Below are 21,960 nucleotides of genomic sequence, written 5' to 3' on the forward strand. Positions count from 1 at the left end.
GACTTTTCATCCGGGGGAGTGGGAACTTCATCCGGAGGTCTTTGCCCAAATACTTCGACGTTGGGGCAAACCAGAGATAGATCTCATGGCGTCTCGACAGAACGCCAAGCTTCCTTGTTACGGGTCCAGATCCAGGGATCCGGGAGCGGTCCTGATAGATGCCTTGACTGCACCTTGGACCTTCGGGATGGCTTATGTGTTTCCACCCTTCCCGATGCTTCCTCGATTGATTGCCAGAATCAAACAGGAGAGAGCATCTGTGATTCTAATAGCGCCTGCGTGGCCACGCAGGACTTGGTATGCAGATCTAGTGGACATGTCATCCTGCCCACCCTGGTCTCTGCCTCTGAGACAGGACCTTCTGATCCAGGGTCCCTTCAAACATCAAAATCTAATTTCTCTGAAGCTGACTGCTTGGAAATTGAACGCTTGATTTTATCAAAACGTGGTTTTTCTGAGTCAGTAATTGATACCTTAATACAGGCTAGGAAGCCTGTTACCAGAAAGATTTACCATAAAATATGGCGTAAATACTTATATTGGTGCGAATCCAAGAGTTACTCATGGAGTAAGGTTAGGATTCCTAGGATATTGTCTTTTCTACAAGAAGGTTTAGAAAAGGGTTTATCCGCTAGTTCCTTAAAGGGACAGATTTCAGCTCTGTCCATTCTTTTACACAGAATGTCAGAGGTTCCAGACGTTCAGGCTTTTTGTCAGACTTTGGCCAGGATTAAGCCTGTGTTTAAAACTGTTGCTCCACCATGGAGTTTGAACTTAGTTCTTAATGTTTTACAGGGTGTTCCGTTTGAACCCCTTCATTCCATTGATATCAAATTGTTATCTTGGAAAGTTCTGTTTTTAATGGCTATTTCCTCGGCTCGAAGAGTCTCTGAGTTATCTGCCTTACATTGTGATTCTCCTTATCTGATTTTTCATTCAGACAAGGTAGTTCTGCGTACTAAACCTGGGTTCTTACCTAAGGTGGTCACTAACAGGAATATCAATCAGGAGATTGTTGTTCCATCCTTGTGTCCTAATCCTTCTTCGAAGAAGGAACGTCTTCTACACAATCTAGATGTAGTCCGTGCCCTGAAATTTTATCTACAGGCAACTAAGGATTTTCGACAAACGTCTTCCCTGTTTGTCGTTTATTCTGGTCAGAGGAGAGGTCAAAAAGCTTCTGCTACCTCTCTCTCTTTTTGGCTTCGTAGCATAATACGTTTAGCTTATGAGACTGCTGGACAGCAGCCTCCTGAAAGAATTACAGCTCATTCTACTAGAGCTGTGGCTTCCACTTGGGCCTTTAAGAATGAGGCTTCTGTTGAACAGATTTGCAAGGCTGCAACTTGGTCTTCTCTTCATACTTTTTCCAAATTTTACAAATTTGACACTTTTGCTTCTTCGGAGGCTGTTTTTGGGAGAAAGGTTCTTCAGGCAGTGGTTCCTTCCGTATAAAGAGCCTGCCTGTCCCTCCCGTCATCCGTGTACTTTAGCTTTGGTATTGGTATCCCAGAAGTAATGATGACCCGTGGACTGACCACACTTAACAGGAGAAAACAAAATTTATGCTTACCTGATAAATTCCTTTCTCCTGTAGTGTGGTCAGTCCACAGCCCGCCCTGTTTTTATGGCAGGTCTAAATTTTTAAATTATACTCCAGTCACCACTGCACCCTTTGGCTTCTCCTTTCTCGTTGGTTCTCGGTCGAATGACTGGGTGTGACGTAGAGGGGAGGAGCTATATAGCAGCTCTGCTGGGTGATCCTCTTGCACTTCCTGTTGGGGAGGAGTTAATATCCCAGAAGTAATGATGACCCGTGGACTGACCACACTACAGGAGAAAGGAATTTATCAGGTAAGCATAAATTTTGGTTTTTCCATATGGCTGGCTTGAATTTTGCCTAGAGGCTTTCCACTGTTGTAGTATGAGTGGGAGGGGCCTATTTTAGCGCTTTTTTGCGCAGTTAAAATTGCAGACAGAGACATTTAGCTTCCCTCAGCAGTCCCCTGCATGCTATAGGACATCTCTGAAGGGCTCTAAAGGCTTCAAAAGTCGTTTATTGAGGAAGGTAGGGCCACAGCTGAGCTGTGGCAGTTGTTGTGACTGTTTAAAAAACGTTTAATTCGTTTTTTGATCCGTTTTTTGCATTAAGGGGTTAATCATCCATTTGCAAGTGGGTGCAATGCTCTGCTAACCTATTACATACACTGTAAAAATTTTGTTTGAATTACTGCCTTTTTTCACTGTTTTTCTAATTTTGACAAAATATGTTTCTCTTAAAGGCACAGTACCGTTTTTTATATTTGCTTGTTAACTTGATTTAAAGTGTTTTCCAAGCTTGCTAGTCTGTATAAACATGTCTGACATAGAGGAAACTCCTTGTTCATTATGTTTAAAAGCCATGGTGGAACCCCATATGAGAATGTGTACTAAATGTATTGATTTCACTTTAAAAAATAAAGATCAGCTTTTATCTTTAAAAAATTTATCACCAGAGGATTCTGACGAGGGGGAAGTTATGCCGACTAATTCTCCCCACGTGTCAGACCCTTTGACTCCCGCTCAAATGGCGCCAAGTACATCAAGGACGCCCATAGCGATTACTTTACAAGACATGGCGGCAGTCATGGATAATACACTGTCAGCCGTATTAGCCAGACTACCTGAATTTAGAGGAAAGCGTGATAGCTCTGGTGTTAGGCGTAATACAGAGCATACAGACGCTTTAAGAGCCAAGTTTCTACTTTAGCAAAGCGTACTACTATCCCTGTTGAGGACAGTTGTGCTTTTTCAGATCCTATGGATAAAAAATTAGAGGGTTACCTTAAGAAAATGTTTATTCAACAAGGTTTTATCCTGCAGCCCCTTGCATGCATTGCTCCTGTCACTGCTGCTGCGGCGTTCTGGTTTGAGTCTCTGGAAGAGGCTTTACAGACAACGACTCCTTTGGAGGACATACGTAACAAGCTTAGAGCACTTAAGCTAGATAATTCTTTTGTTTCTGATGCCATTGTTCATTTGACTAAACTAACGGCTAAGAATTCTGGATTTGCCATCCAGGCGCGTAGGGCGCTATGGCTCAAATCTTGGTCAGCTGACGTGACTTCAAAGTCTAAACTACTTAACATTCCCTTCAAGGGGCAGACCCTATTCGGGCCTGGTTTGAAGGAAATTATTGCTGACATTACTGGAGGTAAAGGTCATGCCCTTCCTCAGGACAGGTCCAAATCAAGGGCCAAAAAGTCTAATTTTCGTGCCTTTCGAAACTTCAAGGCAAGTGCAGCATCAACTTCCTCTGCTACAAAACAAGAGGGAACTTTTGCTAAGTCCAAGACGGCCTGGAAACCTAACCAGTCCTGGTACAAGGGTAAGCAGGCCAAAAAGCTTGCTGCTGTGCCTCTAAGACAGCATGAAGGAATGGCCCCCTATCCGGTAACTGATCTAGTAGAGGGCAGACTTTCTCTCTTCGCCCAGGCGCGGGCAAGAGATGTTCAGGATCCCTGGGCGTTGGAGATTATATCTCAGGGGTATCTTCTGGACTTCAAGGCTTCTCCTCCACAAGGGAGATTTCACCTTTCACGATTATCTGTCAACCAGATAAAGAAAGAGGCATTCTTACACTGTGTGCAAGACCTCCTAGTTATGGGAGTGATCCATCCAGTTCCAAAGGAGGAACAGGGACAGGGATTTTACTCAAATCTGTTTGTGGTTCCCAAAAAAGAGGGAACCTTCAGACCAATTTTGGATCTAAAGATCTTAATCAAATTCTTCAGAGTTCCATCATTCAAAATGGAAACTATTCAGACCATCCTACCTATGATCCAGGAGGGTCAATATATGACTACGGTGGATCTAAAGGATGCTTACCTTCACATTCCGATACACAAAGATCATCATCGGTTCCTAAGGTTTGCCTTTCTGGACAGGCATTACCAGGTTGTGGCTCTTCCCTTTGGGTTAGCTACAGCCCCAAGAATTTTTACAAAGGTTCTGGGGGCGCTTCTGGCGGTCCTAAGGCCGCGGGGCATAGCAGTGGCCCCTTATCTAGACGACATTCTGATACAGGCGTCAAATTTCCAAATTGCCAAGTCCCATACGGACATAGTTCTAGGGACTCTGATAGATTCTGTAGAAATGAAAATTTACCTGACGGAGTCCAGGTTATCAAAACTTCTAAATTCTTGCCGTATTCTCCATTCTATTCCGCGCCCTTCGGTGGCTCAGTGCATGGAGGTAATCGGCTTAATGGTAGCGACAATGGACATAGTTCCGTTTGCGCGTCTACATCTCAGACCGCTGCAACTATGCATGCTCAGTCAGTGGAATGGGGATTACACAGATTTGTCCCCTCTACTACATCTGGATCAAGAGACCAGAGATTCTCTTCTCTGGTGGCTATCTCGGGTCCACCTGTCCAAAGGTATGACCTTTCGCAGGCCAGATTGGACAATTGTAACGACAGATGCCAGCCTTCTAGGTTGGGGTGCAGTCTGGAACTCCCTGAAGGCTCAGGGATCGTGGACTCAGGAGGAGAAACTCCTTCCAATAAATATTCTGGAATTGAGAGCGATATTCAATGCTCTTCAAGCTTGGCCTCAGTTATCAACTCTGAGGTTCATCAGATTTCAGTCGGACAACATCACGACTGTGGCTTACATCAACCTTCAAGGGGGAACAAGGAGTTCCCTAGCGATGTTAGAAGTCTCCAAGATAATGCGCTGGGCAGAGAGACACTTGCCACCTCTCAGCGATCCATATCCCAGGTGTAGAGAACTGGGAGGTGGATTTCTTCTGTTAAGTGTGATCAGTCCACGGGTCATCATTACTTGTGGGATATTAACTGCTCCCCTACAGGAAGTGCAAGAGGATTCACCCAGCAGAGTTGCTATATAGCTCCTCCCCTCTACGTCACCTCCAGTCATTCTCTTGCACCCAACGACTAGATAGGATGTGTGAGAGGACTATGGTGATATATTTAGTTTTTATATCTTCAATCAAAAGTTTGTTATTTTATAATAGCACCGGAGTGTGTTATTCCTTCTCTGGTAGAATTTGAAGAAGAATCTACCTGAGTTTTTCTATGATTTTAGCCGGAGTAGTTAAGATCATATTGCTGTTTCTCGGCCATCTGAGGAGAGGTAAACTTCAGATCAGGGGACAGCAGGCAGATTAATCTGCAAAGAGGTATGTAGCAGTTTATTATTTTCTGACATGGAATTGATGAGAAAATCCTGCCATACCGTTATAATGTAAACTCAGCCTTGAATGCAGTAGATGTAGCTGATATCAGGCTGTCATGTATGTATATTTTACACTTCAGTTTTCTGGGAAATGGTACTTCTCTGGCTTTTAAACTGTATACATAGGCTTAACCTATTTTGCAGGGACTTGCAATAGGTTTTAAATGACAATTAATTATTGAGGTAAAACGTTTTTTTGCTGGCATGTAAAAACGTTTTTTTCTCTGAGGTACTGGGTGAAAAAATGTTTTGGGCACTTTTTTTCCACTTGGCAATAGTTTTGATTTAAATTAGAGCAGTTCACTGATCCCTCTCACTGTTATGTGTGTGGGGGAGGGGCCATTTTGGTGCTTTCACTATGCATCAGAAAAACTCAGTCAGAGGTTCATTTTCTTCCTGCATGATCCGGTTCATCTCTACAGAGTTCAGGGATCTCAAGAGTCTTTTTTGAGGAAAGTAATCATTCACAGCAGAGCTGTGCTGATTGTATTGACTGTGATATAAAAAACGTTTATTTGTGTATTTTTTTCTGCTGCCTGGGTTAGTTATCATTTGCTGAGGGGAACAATCCTTTGCTAAAACTGTATATTCTGACAAAGATTGATGCTATAACTTAATTATTTTATCTGTTATAATATTTTTCTGTGCTTCTTAAAGGCACAGTTCGTTTTCATATTATTTGTAAATTACTTTGAAAAGTATTTCCAAGTTGCTGTTTATTTGCTAGTGTGTTAAACATGTCTGATTCAGAGGAATATCTCTGTGCTATATGTGTTAATGCCAAAGTGGAGCCCAATAGAAATTTATGTACTAAATGTATTGATGCTACTTTAAAAAATAGTCAATCTGTACAAATTGAACATATTTCACCAAACAACGAGGGGAGAGTTATGCCGACTAACTCGCCTCACGTGTCAGTACCTGCATCTCCCGCTCAGGAGGTGCGTGATATTGTAGCGCCGAGTGCATCTGGGCGGCCATTACAAATCACATTACAAGATATGGCTACTGTTATGACTGAAGTTTTGGCTAAACTACCAGAACTAAGAGGTAAACGTGATCACTCTGGGATGAGAACAGAGTGCGCTGATAATGCGTCACAGTTTGCAGAACGTGAAGACGGAGAGCTTCATTCTGTGGGTGACGGTTCTGATCCAAATAAACTGGACTCAGACATTTCAAATTTTAAATTTAAGCTTGAGAACCTCCGTGTGTTACTAGGGGAGGTATTAGCGGCTCTGAATGATTGTAACACAGTTGCAATCCCAGAAAAAATGTGTAGGTTGGATAAATATTTTGCGGTACTGACGAGTACTGACGTTTTTCCTATACCTAAGAGACTTACTGACATTGTTACTAAGGAGTGGGATAGACCCGGTGTGCCTTTCTCACCCCCTCCTATATTCAGAAAAATGTTTCCAATAGACGCCGCCACACGGGACTTATGGCAAATGGTCCCTAAGGTGGAGGGAGCAGTTTCTACTTTAGCTAAGCGTACCACTATCCCAGTGGAGGATAGCTGTGCTTTTTCAGATCCAATGGATAAAAAATTAGAGGGTTACCTTAAGAAAATGTTTGTTCAACAAGGGTTTATATTGCAACCTCTTGCATGTATTGCGCCTGTCACGGCTGCAGCAGCATTTTGGTTTGAGTCTCTGGAAGAGACACTTAAATCATCCACACTAGATGACATCACACACAAACTTAAATTCCTTAAGTTAGCTAATTCATTTATTTCAGATGCCGTAGTACATTTAACTAAACTTGCGGCTAAAAATTCAGGATTCGCCATTCAGGCACGCAGAGCTCTGTGGCTAAAATCCTGGTCAGCTGATGTTACGTCTAAATCTAAATTGCTTAATATTCCTTTCAAAGGGCAGACCTTATTCGGGCCCGGCTTGAAAGAGATTATTGATGACATTACAGGAGGTAAAGGTCATGCCCTGCCTCAGGACAAGGCCAAAGCCAAGGCTAGACAGTCCAATTTTCGTTCCTTTCGTAATTTCAAAGCAGGAGCAGCATCAACTTCCTCTGCACCAAAACAGGAAGGAGCTGTTGCTCGCTACAGACAAGGCTGGAAACCTAACCAGTCCTGGAACAGGGGCAAACAGGCCAGAAAACCTGCTGCTGCCCCTAAGACAGCATGAATTGAGGGCCCCCGATCCGGGACCGGATCTAGTGGGGGGCAGACTTTCCCTCTTCGCCCAGGCTTGGGCAAGAGATGTTCAGGATCCCTGGGCGTTAGAGATCATATCTCAGGGATACCTTCTGGACTTCAAATCCTCTCCCCCAAGAGGGAGATTTCATCTGTCAAGGTTGTCAACAAACCTAACAAAGAAGGAAGCGTTTCTACGCTGCGTACAAGATCTTTTATTAATGGGAGTGATCCATCCAGTTCCGCGGTTGGAACAAGGACAAGGGTTTTACTCAAATCTGTTTGTAGTTCCCAAAAAGAGGGAACCTTCAGGCCAATCTTGGATTTAAAGATCCTAAACAAATTCCTAAGAGTTCCATCGTTCAAGATGGAAACTATTCGAACAATTTTGCCCATGATCCAAGAGGGTCAGTACTTGACCACAGTGGATTTAAAGGATGCTTACCTTCACATACCGATTCACAGAAGTCATTACCGGTATCTAAGGTTTGCCTTTTTAGACAGGCATTACCAGTTTGTAGCTCTTCCATTCGGACTGGCTACGGCTCCAAGAATCTTCACAAAGGTTCTGGGCACTCTTCTGGCGGTACTAAGACCGCGAGGAATTTCAGTAGCTCCGTACTTAGACGACATACTGATACAAGCTTCAAGCTTTCAAACTGCCAAATCTCATACAGAGATAGTACTGGCATTTCTAAGGTCGCATGGATGGAAAGTGAACGAAGAGAAAAGTTCTCTCTTTCCACTCACAAGAGTTCCCTTCCTGGGGACTCTGATAGATTCTGTAGAAATGAAGATTTACCTGACAGAGGACAGGTTAACAAAACTTCAAAATGCATGCCGTGTCCTTCATTCCATTCAAGAGACCAGAAATTCTCTTCTATGGTGGCTTTATCGGCCACATCTGTCCAGGGGAATGCCATTCAGCAGGCCAGACTGGTCAATTGTAACAACAGACGCCAGCCTACTAGGTTGGGGCGCTGTCTGGAATTCTCTGAAGGCTCAGGGACTATGGAATCAGGAGGAGAGTCTTCTTCCAATAAACATTCTGGAATTGAGAGCAGTCCTCAATGCTCTTCTGGCTTGGCCCCAGTTAGCAACTCGGGGGTTCATCAGGTTCCAGTCGGACAACATCACGACTGTAGCTTATATCAACCATCAGGGAGGGACAAGAAGCTCCCTAGCAATGATGGAAGTATCGAAGATAATTCGCTGGGCAGAGTCTCACTCTTGCCACCTGTCTGCAATCCACATCCCGGGAGTGGAGAACTGGGAGGCGGATTTCTTAAGTCGTCAGACTTTTCATCCGGGGGAGTGGGAACTTCATCCAGAGGTCTTTGCCCAAATACTTCCACGTTGGGGCAAACCAGAGATAGATCTCATGGCGTCTCGACAGAACGCCAAGCTTCCGCGCTACGGGTCCAGATCCAGGGATCCGGGAGCGGTCCTGATAGATGCCTTGACAGCACCATGGACCTTCAGGATGGCTTATGTGTTTCCACCTTTCCCGATGCTTCCTCGATTGATTGCCAGAATCAAACAGGAGAAAGCATCAGTGATTCTAATAGCGCCTGCATGGCCACGCAGGACTTGGTATACAGATCTGGTGGACATGTCATTCTGTCCACCTTGGTCGTTACCTCTGAAACAGGACCTTCTGATTCAGGGTCCTTTCAAACATCAAAATCTAACTTCTCTGAAGCTGACTGCTTGGAAATTGAACGCTTGATCTTATCAAAGCGTGGTTTTTCTGAGTCAGTTATTGATACCTTAATACAGGCTAGGAAGCCTGTCACCAGAAAGATTTACCATAAAATATGGCGTAAATACCTATATTGGTGCGAATCCAAAGGTTACTCTTGGAGTAAGGTTAGGATTCCTAGGATATTGTCTTTTCTACAAGAAGGTTTAGAAAAGGGGTTATCCGCTAGTTCCTTAAAGGGACAGATCTCAGCTCTGTCCATTCTGTTACACAAGCGTCTGTCAGAAGTTCCAGACGTTCAGGCTTTTTGTCAGGCTTTGGCCAGGATTAAACCTGTGTTTAAAGCTGTGGCTCCACCATGGAGTTTAAACCTTGTTAACGTTTTACAGGGCGTTCCGTTTGAACCCCTTCATTCCATTGATATAAAGTTGTTATCTTGGAAAGTTCTATTTTTAATGGCTATTTCCTCGGCTCGAAGAGTCTCTGAGTTATCAGCCTTACATTGTGATTCTCCTTATTTGATTTTTCACTCGGATAAGGTAGTTCTGCGTACTAAGCCTGGGTTCTTACCTAAGGTAGTCACTAACAGGAATATCAATCAGGAGATTGTTGTTCCATCCTTGTGCCCAAATCCTTCTTCGAGGAAGGAACGTCTTTTGCACAATCTGGATGTAGTTCGTGCCCTTAAATTTTATTTACAGGCAACTAAAGATTTTCGACAAACGTCTTCCCTGTTTGTCGTTTACTCTGGTCAGAGGAGAGGTCAAAAAACTTCTGCTACCTCTCTCTCTTTTTGGCTTCGTAGCATAATTCGTTTAGCTTATGAGACTGCTGGACAGCAGCCTCCTGAAAGAATTACAGCTCATTCCACTAGAGCTGTGGCTTCCACTTGGGCCTTTAAGAATGAGGCCTCTGTTGAACAGATTTGCAAGGCTGCAACTTGGTCTTCGCTTCATACTTTTTCCAAATTTTACAAATTTGACACTTTTGCTTCCTCGGAGGCTATTTTTGGGAGAAAGGTTCTTCAGGCAGTGGTTCCTTCTGTATAAAGAGCCTGCCTATCCCTCCCGTCATCCGTGTACTTTTGCTTTGGTATTGGTATCCCACAAGTAATGATGACCCGTGGACTGATCACACTTAACAGAAGAAAACATAATTTATGCTTACCTGATAAATTCCTTTCTTCTGTAGTGTGATCAGTCCACGGCCCGCCCTGTTTTTTAAGGCAGGTAAATATTTTTTAAATTATACTCCAGTCACCACTACACCCTTGGCTTCTCCTTTCTCGTTGGTCCTTGGTCGAATGACTGGAGGTGACGTAGAGGGGAGGAGCTATATAGCAACTCTGCTGGGTGAATCCTCTTGCACTTCCTGTAGGGGAGCAGTTAATATCCCACAAGTAATGATGACCCGTGGACTGATCACACTACAGAAGAAAGGAATTTATCAGGTAAGCATAAATTATGTTTTTCTAAGTCGTCAGACTTTTCAACCGGGGGAGTGGGAACTCCATTCGGAGGTGTTTGCTCAATTGATTCTCTGCTGGGGCAAACCAGAATTGGATCTCATGGCGTCTCGCCAGAACGCCAAGCTTCCTTGTTACGGATCCAGGTCCAGGGACCCAGAAGCGGCACTGATAGATACTCTAGCAGTGCCTTGGTTCTTCAACCTGGCTTATGTGTTTCCACCGTTTCCTCTGCTCCCTCGACTGATTGCCAAAATGAAACAGGATAGAGCATCGGTGATCTTGATAGCACCTGCGTGGCCACGCAGGACCTAGTATGCAGACCTAGTGGACATGTCATCCTTTCCACCTTGGACTCTGCCTTTGAGACAAGACCTTCTACTACAAGGTCCTTTCAATCATCCAAATCTAATTTCTCTGGGACTGACTGCCTGGAGATTGAACGCTTGATTTTATCAAAGCGTGGCTTCTCCGAGTCAGTCATTGATACCCTAATACAGACAAGAAAGCCTGTCACCAGGAAAATCTACTTTAAGATATGGCATAAATATCTTTATTGGTGTGAATCCAAGGATTACTCATGGAGTAAGGTTAGGATTCCCAGGATATTGTCTTTTCTCCAAGAGGGTTTGGAAAAAGGATTATCAGCTAGTTCTTTAAAGGGACAGATTTCTGCCCTGTCTTTTCTTTTGCACAAGCGTCTGGCAGATATTCCAGACGTTCAGGCATTTTGTCAGGCTTTGGTTAGAATCAAGCCTGTGTTTAAACCTGTTGCTCCTCCATGGAGCTTAAACTTGGTTCTTAAAGTTCTTCAAGGGGTTCCGTTTGAACCTCTTCATTCCATAGATATTAAACTTTTATCTTGGAAAATTCTTTTTTTGATTGCTATTTCCTCGGCTCGTAGAGTCTCCGAGTTATCTGCTTTACAATGTGATTCTCCTTATCTGATCTTCCATGCAGATAAGGTAGTTCTGTGTACAAAACCTGGGTTTTTGCTTAAGGTGGTATCTACTAAGAATATCAATCAAGAGATTGTTGTTCCATCATTGTGCCCTAATCCTCCTTCAAAGAAGGAATGTCTTTTACATAATCTGGACGTAGTCTGTGCTTTAAAGTTTTACTTACAAGCTACTAAAGATTTTCGTCAAACATCTGCTTTGTTTTTTGTTTACTCTGGACAGAGGAGAGGTCAAAAGGCTTCGGCAACCTCTTTCTTTTTGGCTAAAAAGCATAATACGCTTTGCCTATGAGACTGCTGGACAGCAGCCCCCTGAAAGGATTACAGCTCATTCTACTAGAGCTGTGGCTTCCACTTGGGCCTTTAAAAATGAGGGTTCTGTTGAACAGATTTGCAAGGTGGCGACTTGGACTTTTTCAAAATTCTACAAATTTGATAAGGTTCTACAGGCAGTGGTACCTTCCGTTTAAGTACTTGCCTTGTCCCTCCCTTCATCCGTGTACTTTAGCTTTAGTATTGGTATCCCACAAGTAATGGATGATCCGTGGACTGGATACACTTAACAAGAGAAAACACAATTTATGCTTACCTGATAAATTTATTTCTCTTGTGTTGTATCCAGTCCACGGCCCGCCCTGTCAGTTTAAGGTAGGTCAAAATTTAGATTTAAACTACAGTCACCACTGCACCCTATGGTTTCTCCTTTCTCGGCTTGTTTCGGTCGAATGACTGGATATGGCAGTTAGGGGAGGAGCTATATAGCAGCTCTGCTGTGGGTGTCCTCTTGTAACTTCCTGTTGGGAAGGAGAATATCCCACAAGTAATGGATGATCTGTGGACTGGATACACCACAAGAGAAATACATTTATCAGGTAAGCATAAATTGTGTTATTCCCTTTTGTTTTTGTTTGTTTTTCTTTTGTTTGTTTTTTTTTAAAAGGAAAAAAATAAATGAGCTCAGCAGTTTCACAATTTATTTTGTCATTTTATGCAGGACCCTCACTCTCAGGGGGAAGTTGTTGCTTGTCTAGAGAAGGGGATTGTTAAAGAAGCAGAAGAATCGGACTCTCAGTCACGCTTTTCAGATAAATGCAAGCAGTCCATATTGCGTGTAGCAGAACTGTCCTCAGATGATTTCCACCTAGACAGGCACCTCTACTTTGCTTGTCGAGATGACAGGGAGCGCTTCTGTGAGACTGTGAGTATTGTGCAACCATAACTCCAGATGTATCCATGATTATTTTTCACTTTTAATTCCACAATTCATTACTTAGGGGAATTACTTTTCTTTCATGTAATTTTCAAGAGTCCATGAGCTAGTGACGTTTGGGATATACAATCCTACCAGGAGGGGCAAAGTTTCCCAAACCTCAAAATGCCTATAAATACATCCCCCACCACACCCACAATTCAGTTTTACAAGCTTTGCCTCCTATGGAGGTGATGAAGTAAGTTTGTGCTAGATTTCTACGTTGATATGCGCTTCGCAGCAGGTTGAAGCCCTGTTTTCCTCTCAGAGTGCAGTGAATGACAGAGGGATGTGAAGGGAGTATTGCCTATTGAATGCTATGGTCATCCTATCGGGGATCTATTTCATAGGTTCTCTGTTATCGGTCATAGAGATTCTTCTCCTACCTCCCTTTTCAGATTGACGATATACTCTTATATACCATTACCTCTACTGATTCTCGTTTCAGTACTGGTTTGGCTATCTACTTTATGTAGATGAGTGTCTTTTGGTAAGTAAGTCTTATTTTATTTGACACTCTCAGCTATGGTTTGGCACTTTATATGTAAAGTTCTAAATATATGTTTTATACTTATATTTCTTTCATGTAATTAACAAGAGTCCATGAGCTAGTGACGTATGGGATATACATTCCTACCAGGAGGGGCAAAGTTTCCCAAACCTTAAAATGCCTATAAATACACCCCTCACCACACCCACAAATCAGTTTTTACAAACTTTGCCTCCAAGGGAGGTGGTGAAGTAAGTTTGTGCTAGATTCTACGTTGATATGCGCTCCGCAGCAAGTTGGAGCCCGGTTTTCCTCTCAGCGTGCAGTGAATGTCAGAGGGATGTGAAGAGAGTATTGCCTATTGAATGCAGTGATCTCCTTCTACGGGGTCTATTTCATAAGGTTCTCTGTTATCGGTCGTAGAGATTCATCTCTTACCTCCCTTTTCAGATCGACGATATACTCTTATATTTACCATTACCTCTACTGATTCTCGTTTCAGTACTGGTTTGGCTTTCTACAAACATGTAGATGAGTGTCCTGGGGTAAGTAAGTCTTATTTTCTGTGACACTCTAAGCTATGGTTGGGCACTTTATTTATAAAGTTCTAAATATATGTATTCAAACATTTATTTGCCTTGTCTCAGAATGTTCAACTTTCCTTATTTTCAGACAGTCAGTTTCATATTTGGGATTATGCATTGAATTATCATATTTTTCTTACCTCAAAAATTTGACTTTTTTCCCTGTGGGCTGTTAGGCTCGCGGGGGCTGAAAATGCTTCATTTTATTGCGTCATTCTTGGCGCGGACTTTTTTGGCGCAAAAATTCTTTTCCGTTTCCGGCGTCATACGTGTCGCCGGAAGTTGCGTCATTTTTTGACGTTATTTTGCGCCAAAAATGTCGGCGTTCCGGATGTGGCGTCATTTTTGGCGCCAAAAGCATTTAGGCGCCAAATAATGTGGGCGTCTTATTTGGCGCTAAAAAATATGGGCGTCGCTTTTGTCTCCACATTATTTCAGTCTCATTTTTCATTTGCTTCTGGTTGCTAGAAGCTTGATATTTGGCATTCTTTCCCATTCCTGAAACTGTCTTATAAGGAATTTGATCTATTTTGCTTTATATGTTGTTTTTTCTCTTACATATTGCAAGATGTCTCACGTTGCATCTGAGCCAGAAGATACTACAGGAAAATCACTGCCTGCTGGATCTACCAAAGCTAAGTGTATCTGCTGTAAACTTTTGGTAGCTATTCCTCCAGCTGTTGTTTGTAATAATTGTCATGACAAACTTGTTAATGCAGATAATATTTCCTTTAGTAATGTACCATTGCCTGTTGCAGTTCCCTCAACATCTAAGGTGCAGAATGTTCCTGATAACATAAGAGATTTTGTTTCTGAATCCATAAAGAAGGCTTTGTCTGTTATTTCTCCTTCTAGTAAACGTAAAAAGTCTTTTAAATCTTCTCTCTCTACAGATGAATTTTTAAATGAACACCATCATTCTGATTCTTTGGACTCTTCTGGTTCAGAGGATTCTATCTCAGAGATTGATGCTGATAAATCTTCATATTTATTTAAGATGGAATTTATTCGCTCTTTACTTAAAGAAGTACTAATTGCTTTAGAAATAGAGGATTCTAGTCCTCTTGATACTAATTCTATACGTTTGGATAAGGTTTTTAAAGCTCCTGCGGTTATTCCAGAAGTTTTTCCTGTTCCTAATGCTATTTCTGCAGTAATTTCCAAAGAATGGGATAAATTGGGTAATTCATTTACTCCTTCTAAACGTTTTAAGCAATTATATCCTGTTCCGCCTGACAGGTTAGAATTTTGGGACAAAATCCCTAAAGTTGATGGGGCTATTTCTACCCTTGCTAAACGTACTACCATTCCTACGTCAGATGGTACCTCGTTTAAGGATCCTTTAGATAGAAAAATTGAATCTTTTCTAAGAAAAGCTTATCTGTGTTCAGGTAATCTTCTTAGACCTGCTATATCATTGGCTGATGTTGCTGCAGCTTCAACTTTTTGGTTGGAAACTCTAGCGCAACAAGTAACAAATCGTGATTCTCATGATATTATTATTCTTCTCCAGCATGCTAATAATTTTATCTGTGATGCCATTTTTGATATTATTAGAGTTGATGTTAGGTTTATGTCTCTGGCTATCTTAGCCAGAAGAGCTTTATGGCTTAAGACTTGGAATGCTGATATGGCTTCTAAATCAACTCTACTTTCCATTTCTTTCCAGGGAAACAAATTATTTGGTTCTCAGTTGGATTCTATTATTTCAACTGTTACTGGTGGGAAAGGAACTTTTTTACCACAGGATAAAAAATCTAAAGGTAAAAACAGGGCTAACAATCGTTTTCGTTCCTTTCGTTTCAACAAAGAACAAAAGCCTGATCCTTCGTCCTCAGGAGCAGTTTCAGTTTGGAAACCATCTCCAGTCTGGAATAAATCCAAGCCTGCTAGAAAGGCAAAGCCTGCTTCTAAGTTCACATGAAGGTACGGCCCTCATTCCAGTTCAGCTGGTAGGGGGCAGGTTACGTTTTTTCAAAGAAATTTGGATCAATTCTGTTCACAATCTTTGGATTCAGAACATTGTTTCAGAAGGGTACAGAATTGGTTTCAAGATGAGACCTCCTGCAAAGAGATTTTTTCTTTCCCGTGTCCCAGTAAATCCAGTGAAAGCTCAAGCATTTCTGAATTGTGTTTCAGATCTAGAGTTGGCTGGAGTAATTATGCCAGTTCCAGTTCCGGAACAGGGGATGGGGTTTTATTCAAATCTCTTCATTGTACCAAAGAAGGAGAATTCCTTCAGACCAGTTCTGGATCTAAAATTATTGAATCGTTATGTAAGGATACCAACGTTCAAGATGGTAACTGTAAGGACTATATTGCCTTTTGTTCAGCAAGGGAATTATATGTCCACAATAGATTTACAGGATGCATATCTGCATATTCCGATTCATCCAGATCATTATCAGTTCCTGAGATTCTCTTTTCTAGACAAGCATTACCAATTTGTGGCTCTACCGTTTGGCCTTGCTACAGCTCCAAGAATTTTCACAAAGATTCTCGGTGCCCTTCTGTCTGTAATCAGAGAACAGGGTATTGTGGTATTTCCTTATTTGGACGATATCTTGGTACTTGCTCAGTCTTTACATTTAGCAGAGTCTCATACGAATCGACTTGTGTTGTTTCTTCAAGATCATGGTTGGAGGATCAATTTACCAAAAAGTTCTTTGATTCCTCAAACAAGGGTAACCTTTCTGGGTTTCCAGATAGATTCAGTGTCCATGACTCTGTCTTTAACAGACAAGAGACGCCTAAAATTGATTACAGCTTGTCGAAACCTTCAGTCTCAATCATTCCCTTCGGTAGCCTTATGCATGGAAATTCTAGGTCTTATGACTGCTGCATCGGACGCGATCCCCTTTGCTCGTTTTCACATGCAACCTCTTCAGCTCTGTATGCTGAACCAATGGTGCAGGGATTACACGAAGATATATCAATATCTTTAAAACCGATTGTTCGACACTCTCTAACGTGGTGGACAGATCACCATCGTTTAATTCAGGGGGCTTCTTTTGTTCTTCCGACCTGGACTGTAATTTCAACAGATGCAAGTCTCACAGGTTGGGGAGCTGTGTGGGGATCTCTGACGGCACAAGGAGTTTGGGAATCTCAGGAGGTGAGATTACCGATCAATATTTTGGAACTCCGTGCAATTTTCAGAGCTCTTCAGTTTTGGCCTCTTCTGAAGAGAGAATCGTTCATTTGTTTTCAGACAGACAATGTCACAACTGTGGCATACATCAATCATCAAGGAGGGACTCACAGTCCTCTGGCTATGAAAGAAGTATCTTGAATTTTGGTTTGGGCGGAATCCAGCTCCTGTCTAATCTCTGCGGTTCATATCCCAGGTGTAGACAATTGGGAAGCGGATTATCTCAGTCGCCAAATGTTGCATCCGGGCGAATGGTCTCTTCACCCAGAGGTATTTCTTCAGATTGTTCAAATGTGGGAACTTCCAGAAATAGATCTGATGGCGTCCCATCTAAACAAGAAACTTCCCAGGTATCTGTCCAGATCCCGGGATCCTCAGGCGGAGGCAGTGGATGCATTATCACTTCCTTGGAAGTATCATCCTGCCTATATCTTTCCGCCTCTAGTTCTTCTTCCAAGAGTAATCTCCAAGATTCTGAGGGAATGCTCGTTTGTTCTACTAATAGCTCCGGCATGGCCTCACAGGTTTTGGTATGCGGATCTTGTCCGGATGGCATCTTGCCAACCATGGACTCTTCCGTTAAGACCAGACCTTCTGTCGCAAGGTCCTTTTTTCCATCCGGATCTGAAATCCTTAAATTTAAAGGTATGGAGATTGAACGCTTGATTCTTGGTCAAAGAGGTTTCTCTGACTCCGTGATTGATACTATGTTACAGGCTCGTAAATCTGTATCTCGAGAGATATATTATAGAGTCTGGAAGACTTATATTTCTTGGTGTCTTTCTCATCATTTTTCTTGGCATTCTTTTAGAATACCGAGAATTTTACAGTTTCTTCAGGATGGTTTAGATAAGGGTTTGTCCGCAAGTTCTTTGAAAGGACAAATCTCTGCTCTTTCTGTTCTTTTTCACAGAAAGATTGCTATTCTTCCTGATATTCATTGTTTTGTACAAGCTTTGGTTCGTATAAAACCTGTCATTAAGTCAATTTCTCCTCCTTGGAGTTTGAATTTGGTTCTGGGAGCTCTTCAAGCTCCTCCGTTTGAACCTATGCATTCATTGGACATTAAATTACTTTCTTGGAAAGTTTTGTTCCTTTTGGCCATCTCTTCTGCTAGAAGAGTTTCTGAATTATCTGCTCTTTCTTGTGAGTCTCCTTTTCTGATTTTTCATCAGGATAAGGCGGTGTTGCGAACTTCTTTTGAATTTTTACCTAAAGTTGTGAATTCCAACAACATTAGTAGAGAAATTGTGGTTCCTTCATTATGTCCTAATCCTAAGAATTCTAAGGAGAAATCGTTGCATTCTTTGGATGTTGTTAGAGCTTTGAAATATTATGTTGAAGCTACGAAATCTTTCCGTAAGACTTCTAGTCTATTTGTTATCTTTTCCGGTTCTAGGAAAGGCCAGAAAGCTTCTGCCATTTCTTTGGCATCTTGGTTGAAATCTTTAATTCATCTTGCCTATGTTGAGTCGGGTAAAATTCCGCCTCAGAGAATTACAGCTCATTCTACTAGGTCAGTATCTACTTCCTGGGCGTTTAGGAATGAAGCTTCGGTTGACCAGATCTGCAAAGCAGCAACTTGGTCCTCTTTGCATACTTTTACTAAATTCTACCATTTTGATGTATTTTTTTGGTAGAAAAGTTCTTCAGGCAGCGGTTTCAGTTTGAATCTTCTGCTTATGTTTTTCGTTAAACTTTATTTTGGGTGTGGATTATTTTCAGCAGGAATTGGCTGTCTTTATTTTATCCCTCCCTCTCTAGTGACTCTTGTGTGGAAAGATCCACATCTTGGGTAGTCATTATCCCATACGTCACTAGCTCATGGACTCTTGTTAATTACATGAAAGAAAACATAATTTATGTAAGAACTTACCTGATAAATTCATTTCTTTCATATTAACAAGAGTCCATGAGGCCCACCCTTTTTTTGTGGTGGTTATGATTTTTTTGTATAAAGCACAATTATTCCAATTCCTTATTTTATATGCTTCGCACTTTTTTTCTTATCACCCCACTTCTTGGCTATTCGTTAAACTGATTTGTGGGTGTGGTGAGGGGTGTATTTATAGGCATTTTAAGGTTTGGGAAACTTTGCCCCTCCTGGTAGGAATGTATATCCCATACGTCACTAGCTCATGGACTCTTGTTAATATGAAAGAAATGAATTTATCAGGTAAGTTCTTACATAAATTATGTTTTGCCATGATTCAGGTTAATCAGTATATTTCCTTATTACAGACTGTCAGTTTCATTTTTGGGAAATGCATTTAAATAAAAAAAAATTCTTACCTGAAAATTTTTTCATTTGACTTTTTTTCTAAATTGCGGGCTGTTAGGCTCGCGGGTGCAAAAAATGCTAGAATTTATTGCGTCATTTTTGGCACGAGAATTACGTTTGACGTCGATGACGTCATTTCCGGCGTCTTAGTTGACGCAGAGAGTTTTCACGTAGTTGCGTCATCTATAACGCTCGTGTCTGTTACAGACGTTCTTGGCGCCAAAAAATATTTTGTCAGTTGTGGGCGTCATACTTGGCGCCAGATTCTGACATTATTTAAGTCTTTATTTCATTCTGCTTCTGGTTTTCAAATGCTTATTTTGTTTGCATTTTTTTCTCATTCCTGAAACTGTCACTTAAAGAAATTGATATTTTGCTTTATATGTTGTTTTTTTCTCTTACATTTGCAAGATATCTCAAAAAACTGTTCCTGTATCAGAAAATACTGTTGGATTCCTGATGACTGATATCAGTCCTACCAAAGCTAAGTTCATTTAGTTTAATGTTATGAATTTTTATCTTTAGCTATGGTTTGTAATAAGTTTTCATGATAAACTTTTACATGCAGAGTCCATTAGTATTAATGCATTATCTACTGCTATTCCTTTTTACATCTAATGTACAAGATATACCTAGGAATTTATAAGAATATTTTTCTGATTCTATCCTAAAGGCTTTGTCTGCCATCCCGCCTTTTAATAAAATGTAAAGGTCTTTCTCTTACTTGGTGTATTCAGTCCACGGATTCATCCTTACTTGTGGGATATTCTCAATCCCCACAGGAAGTGGCAAAGAGAGCACACAGCAAAGCTGTCCATATAGCTCCCCTCAGGCTCCGCCCCCCCCCCCCCCAGTCATTCTCTTTGCCGCTCTAACAAGTAGCATCTCCACGGGAGGGTAAAGAGTTTGTGGTGTTAGATTTGTAGTTTTTATTTCTTCAATCAAGAGTTTGTTATTTTAAAATAGTGCCGGTTTGTACTATTTACTCTGAGGCAGAAAGTGATGAAGATTTCTGCTGAGCGGAAAAAGATTTTAGCATGTTGTAACTAAAATCCATTGCTGTTCCCACACAGGACTGTTGAGTACCGGAGAACTTCAGTTGGGGGGAACAGTTTGCAGGCTTAACTGCTTAAGGTATGCTCAGTCATTTATTTCTAACAAGACCTGGTAATGCTAGAAGACTGACAGAAATCCCCATGAGGGAAGGTAAGCCATTTTCTGAAACGCAGTATAGAAGGATGGCTTCAGTTAAGGGCTTAAATACTGGTAGACACTGTGATGGGCTAAATCGATTATTTTATTAATGGAATTTTATATTTATTTAAGTGTTTGAAACGTAAATACTTTTTGGGGTTTTTATTTCGCCTGGCATATTATCAGACGCCTAGTCTGACTCAGGAAGGCCCCATAACTCTGGACTGAAGAGGGAGTGGGCCTCATTTTCGCGCCTCAGTTGCGCAGTTGATTTTCAAGACAGTTCATGCAGCTTCATGTGTAGAGTCCTGAGTGCAGGAGGACATCAAGGAGGCTTATATTTCTCCAACATAGGTGTGTCCGGTCCACGGCGTCATCCTTACTTGTGGGATATTCTCTTCCCCAACAGGAAATGGCAAAGAGCCCAGCAAAGCTGGTCACATGATCCCTCCTAGGCTCCGCCTTCCCCAGTCATTCTCTTTGCCGTTGTACAGGCAACATCTCCACGGAGATGGCTTAGAGTTTTTTAGTGTTTAACTGTAGTTTTTATTATTCAATCAAGAGTTTGTTATTTTAAAATAGTGCTGGTATGTACTATTTACTCTGAAACAGAAAAGAGATGAAGATTTCTGTTTGTAAGAGGAAAATGATTTTAGCAACCGTTACTAAAATCGATGGCTGTTCCACACAGGACTGTTGAGAGGAATTAACTTCAGTTGGGGGAACAGTGAGCAGACTTTTGCTGCTTGAGGTATGACACATTCTAACAAGACGATGTAATGCTGGAAGCTGTCATTTTCCCTATGGGATCCGGTAAGCCATTTTATTACAGACAGTAAATAAGGGCTTCACAAGGGCTTTTTAAGACTGTAGACATTTTCTGGGCTAAATCGATTTATATATAAACATATTTTATACTCCATAGCCTTGAGGAATTATTTTAATCTTGGGAATTTTGTAAAATAACCGGCAGGCACTGTATTGGACACCTTATTCTCTAGGGGCTTTCCCTAATCATAGGCAGAGTCTCATTTTCGCGCCTGTATTGCGCACTTGTTTTTGAGAAGCATGACATGCAGATGCATGTGTGAGGAGCTCTGATACATAGAAAAGACTTTCTGAAGGCGTCATTTGGTATCGTATTCCCCTTTGGGCTTGGTTGGGTCTCAGCAAAGCAGATACCAGGGACTGTAAAGGGGTTAAATATAAAAACGGCTCCGGTTCCGTTATTTTAAGGGTTAAAGCTTCCAAATTTGGTGTGCAATACTTTTAAGGCTTTAAGACACTGTGGTGAAATTTTGGTGAATTTTGAACAATTCCTTCATACTTTTTCGCAATTGCAGTAATAAAGTGTGTTCAGTTTAAAATTTAAAGTGACAGTAACGGTTTTATTTTAAAACGTTTTTTGTACTTTGTTATCAAGTTTATGCCTGTTTAACATGTCTGAACTGCCAGATAGACTGTGTTCTGAATGTGGGGAAGCCAAGGTCC

At 41.6% G+C, this 21,960-nt stretch overlaps 1 protein-coding gene across 1 annotated transcript in view; it reads left to right on the forward strand.

Annotated features, from left to right (window-relative positions):
* The window catches only part of GLG1 (golgi glycoprotein 1), a 447,209-nt gene that overhangs the window by 166,210 nt on the left and 259,039 nt on the right, over positions 1-21,960 (forward strand). The window contains exon 5 of the mRNA XM_053719464.1: positions 12,515-12,718. Coding sequence (XP_053575439.1) covers positions 12,515-12,718 — 204 coding nt within the window. The remainder of the gene's footprint in view (positions 1-12,514; positions 12,719-21,960) is intronic.

The sequence above is a fragment of the Bombina bombina genome, chromosome 1 (assembly GCF_027579735.1).
Source record: "Bombina bombina isolate aBomBom1 chromosome 1, aBomBom1.pri, whole genome shotgun sequence".
Lineage (NCBI taxonomy): Eukaryota > Metazoa > Chordata > Amphibia > Anura > Bombinatoridae > Bombina > Bombina bombina.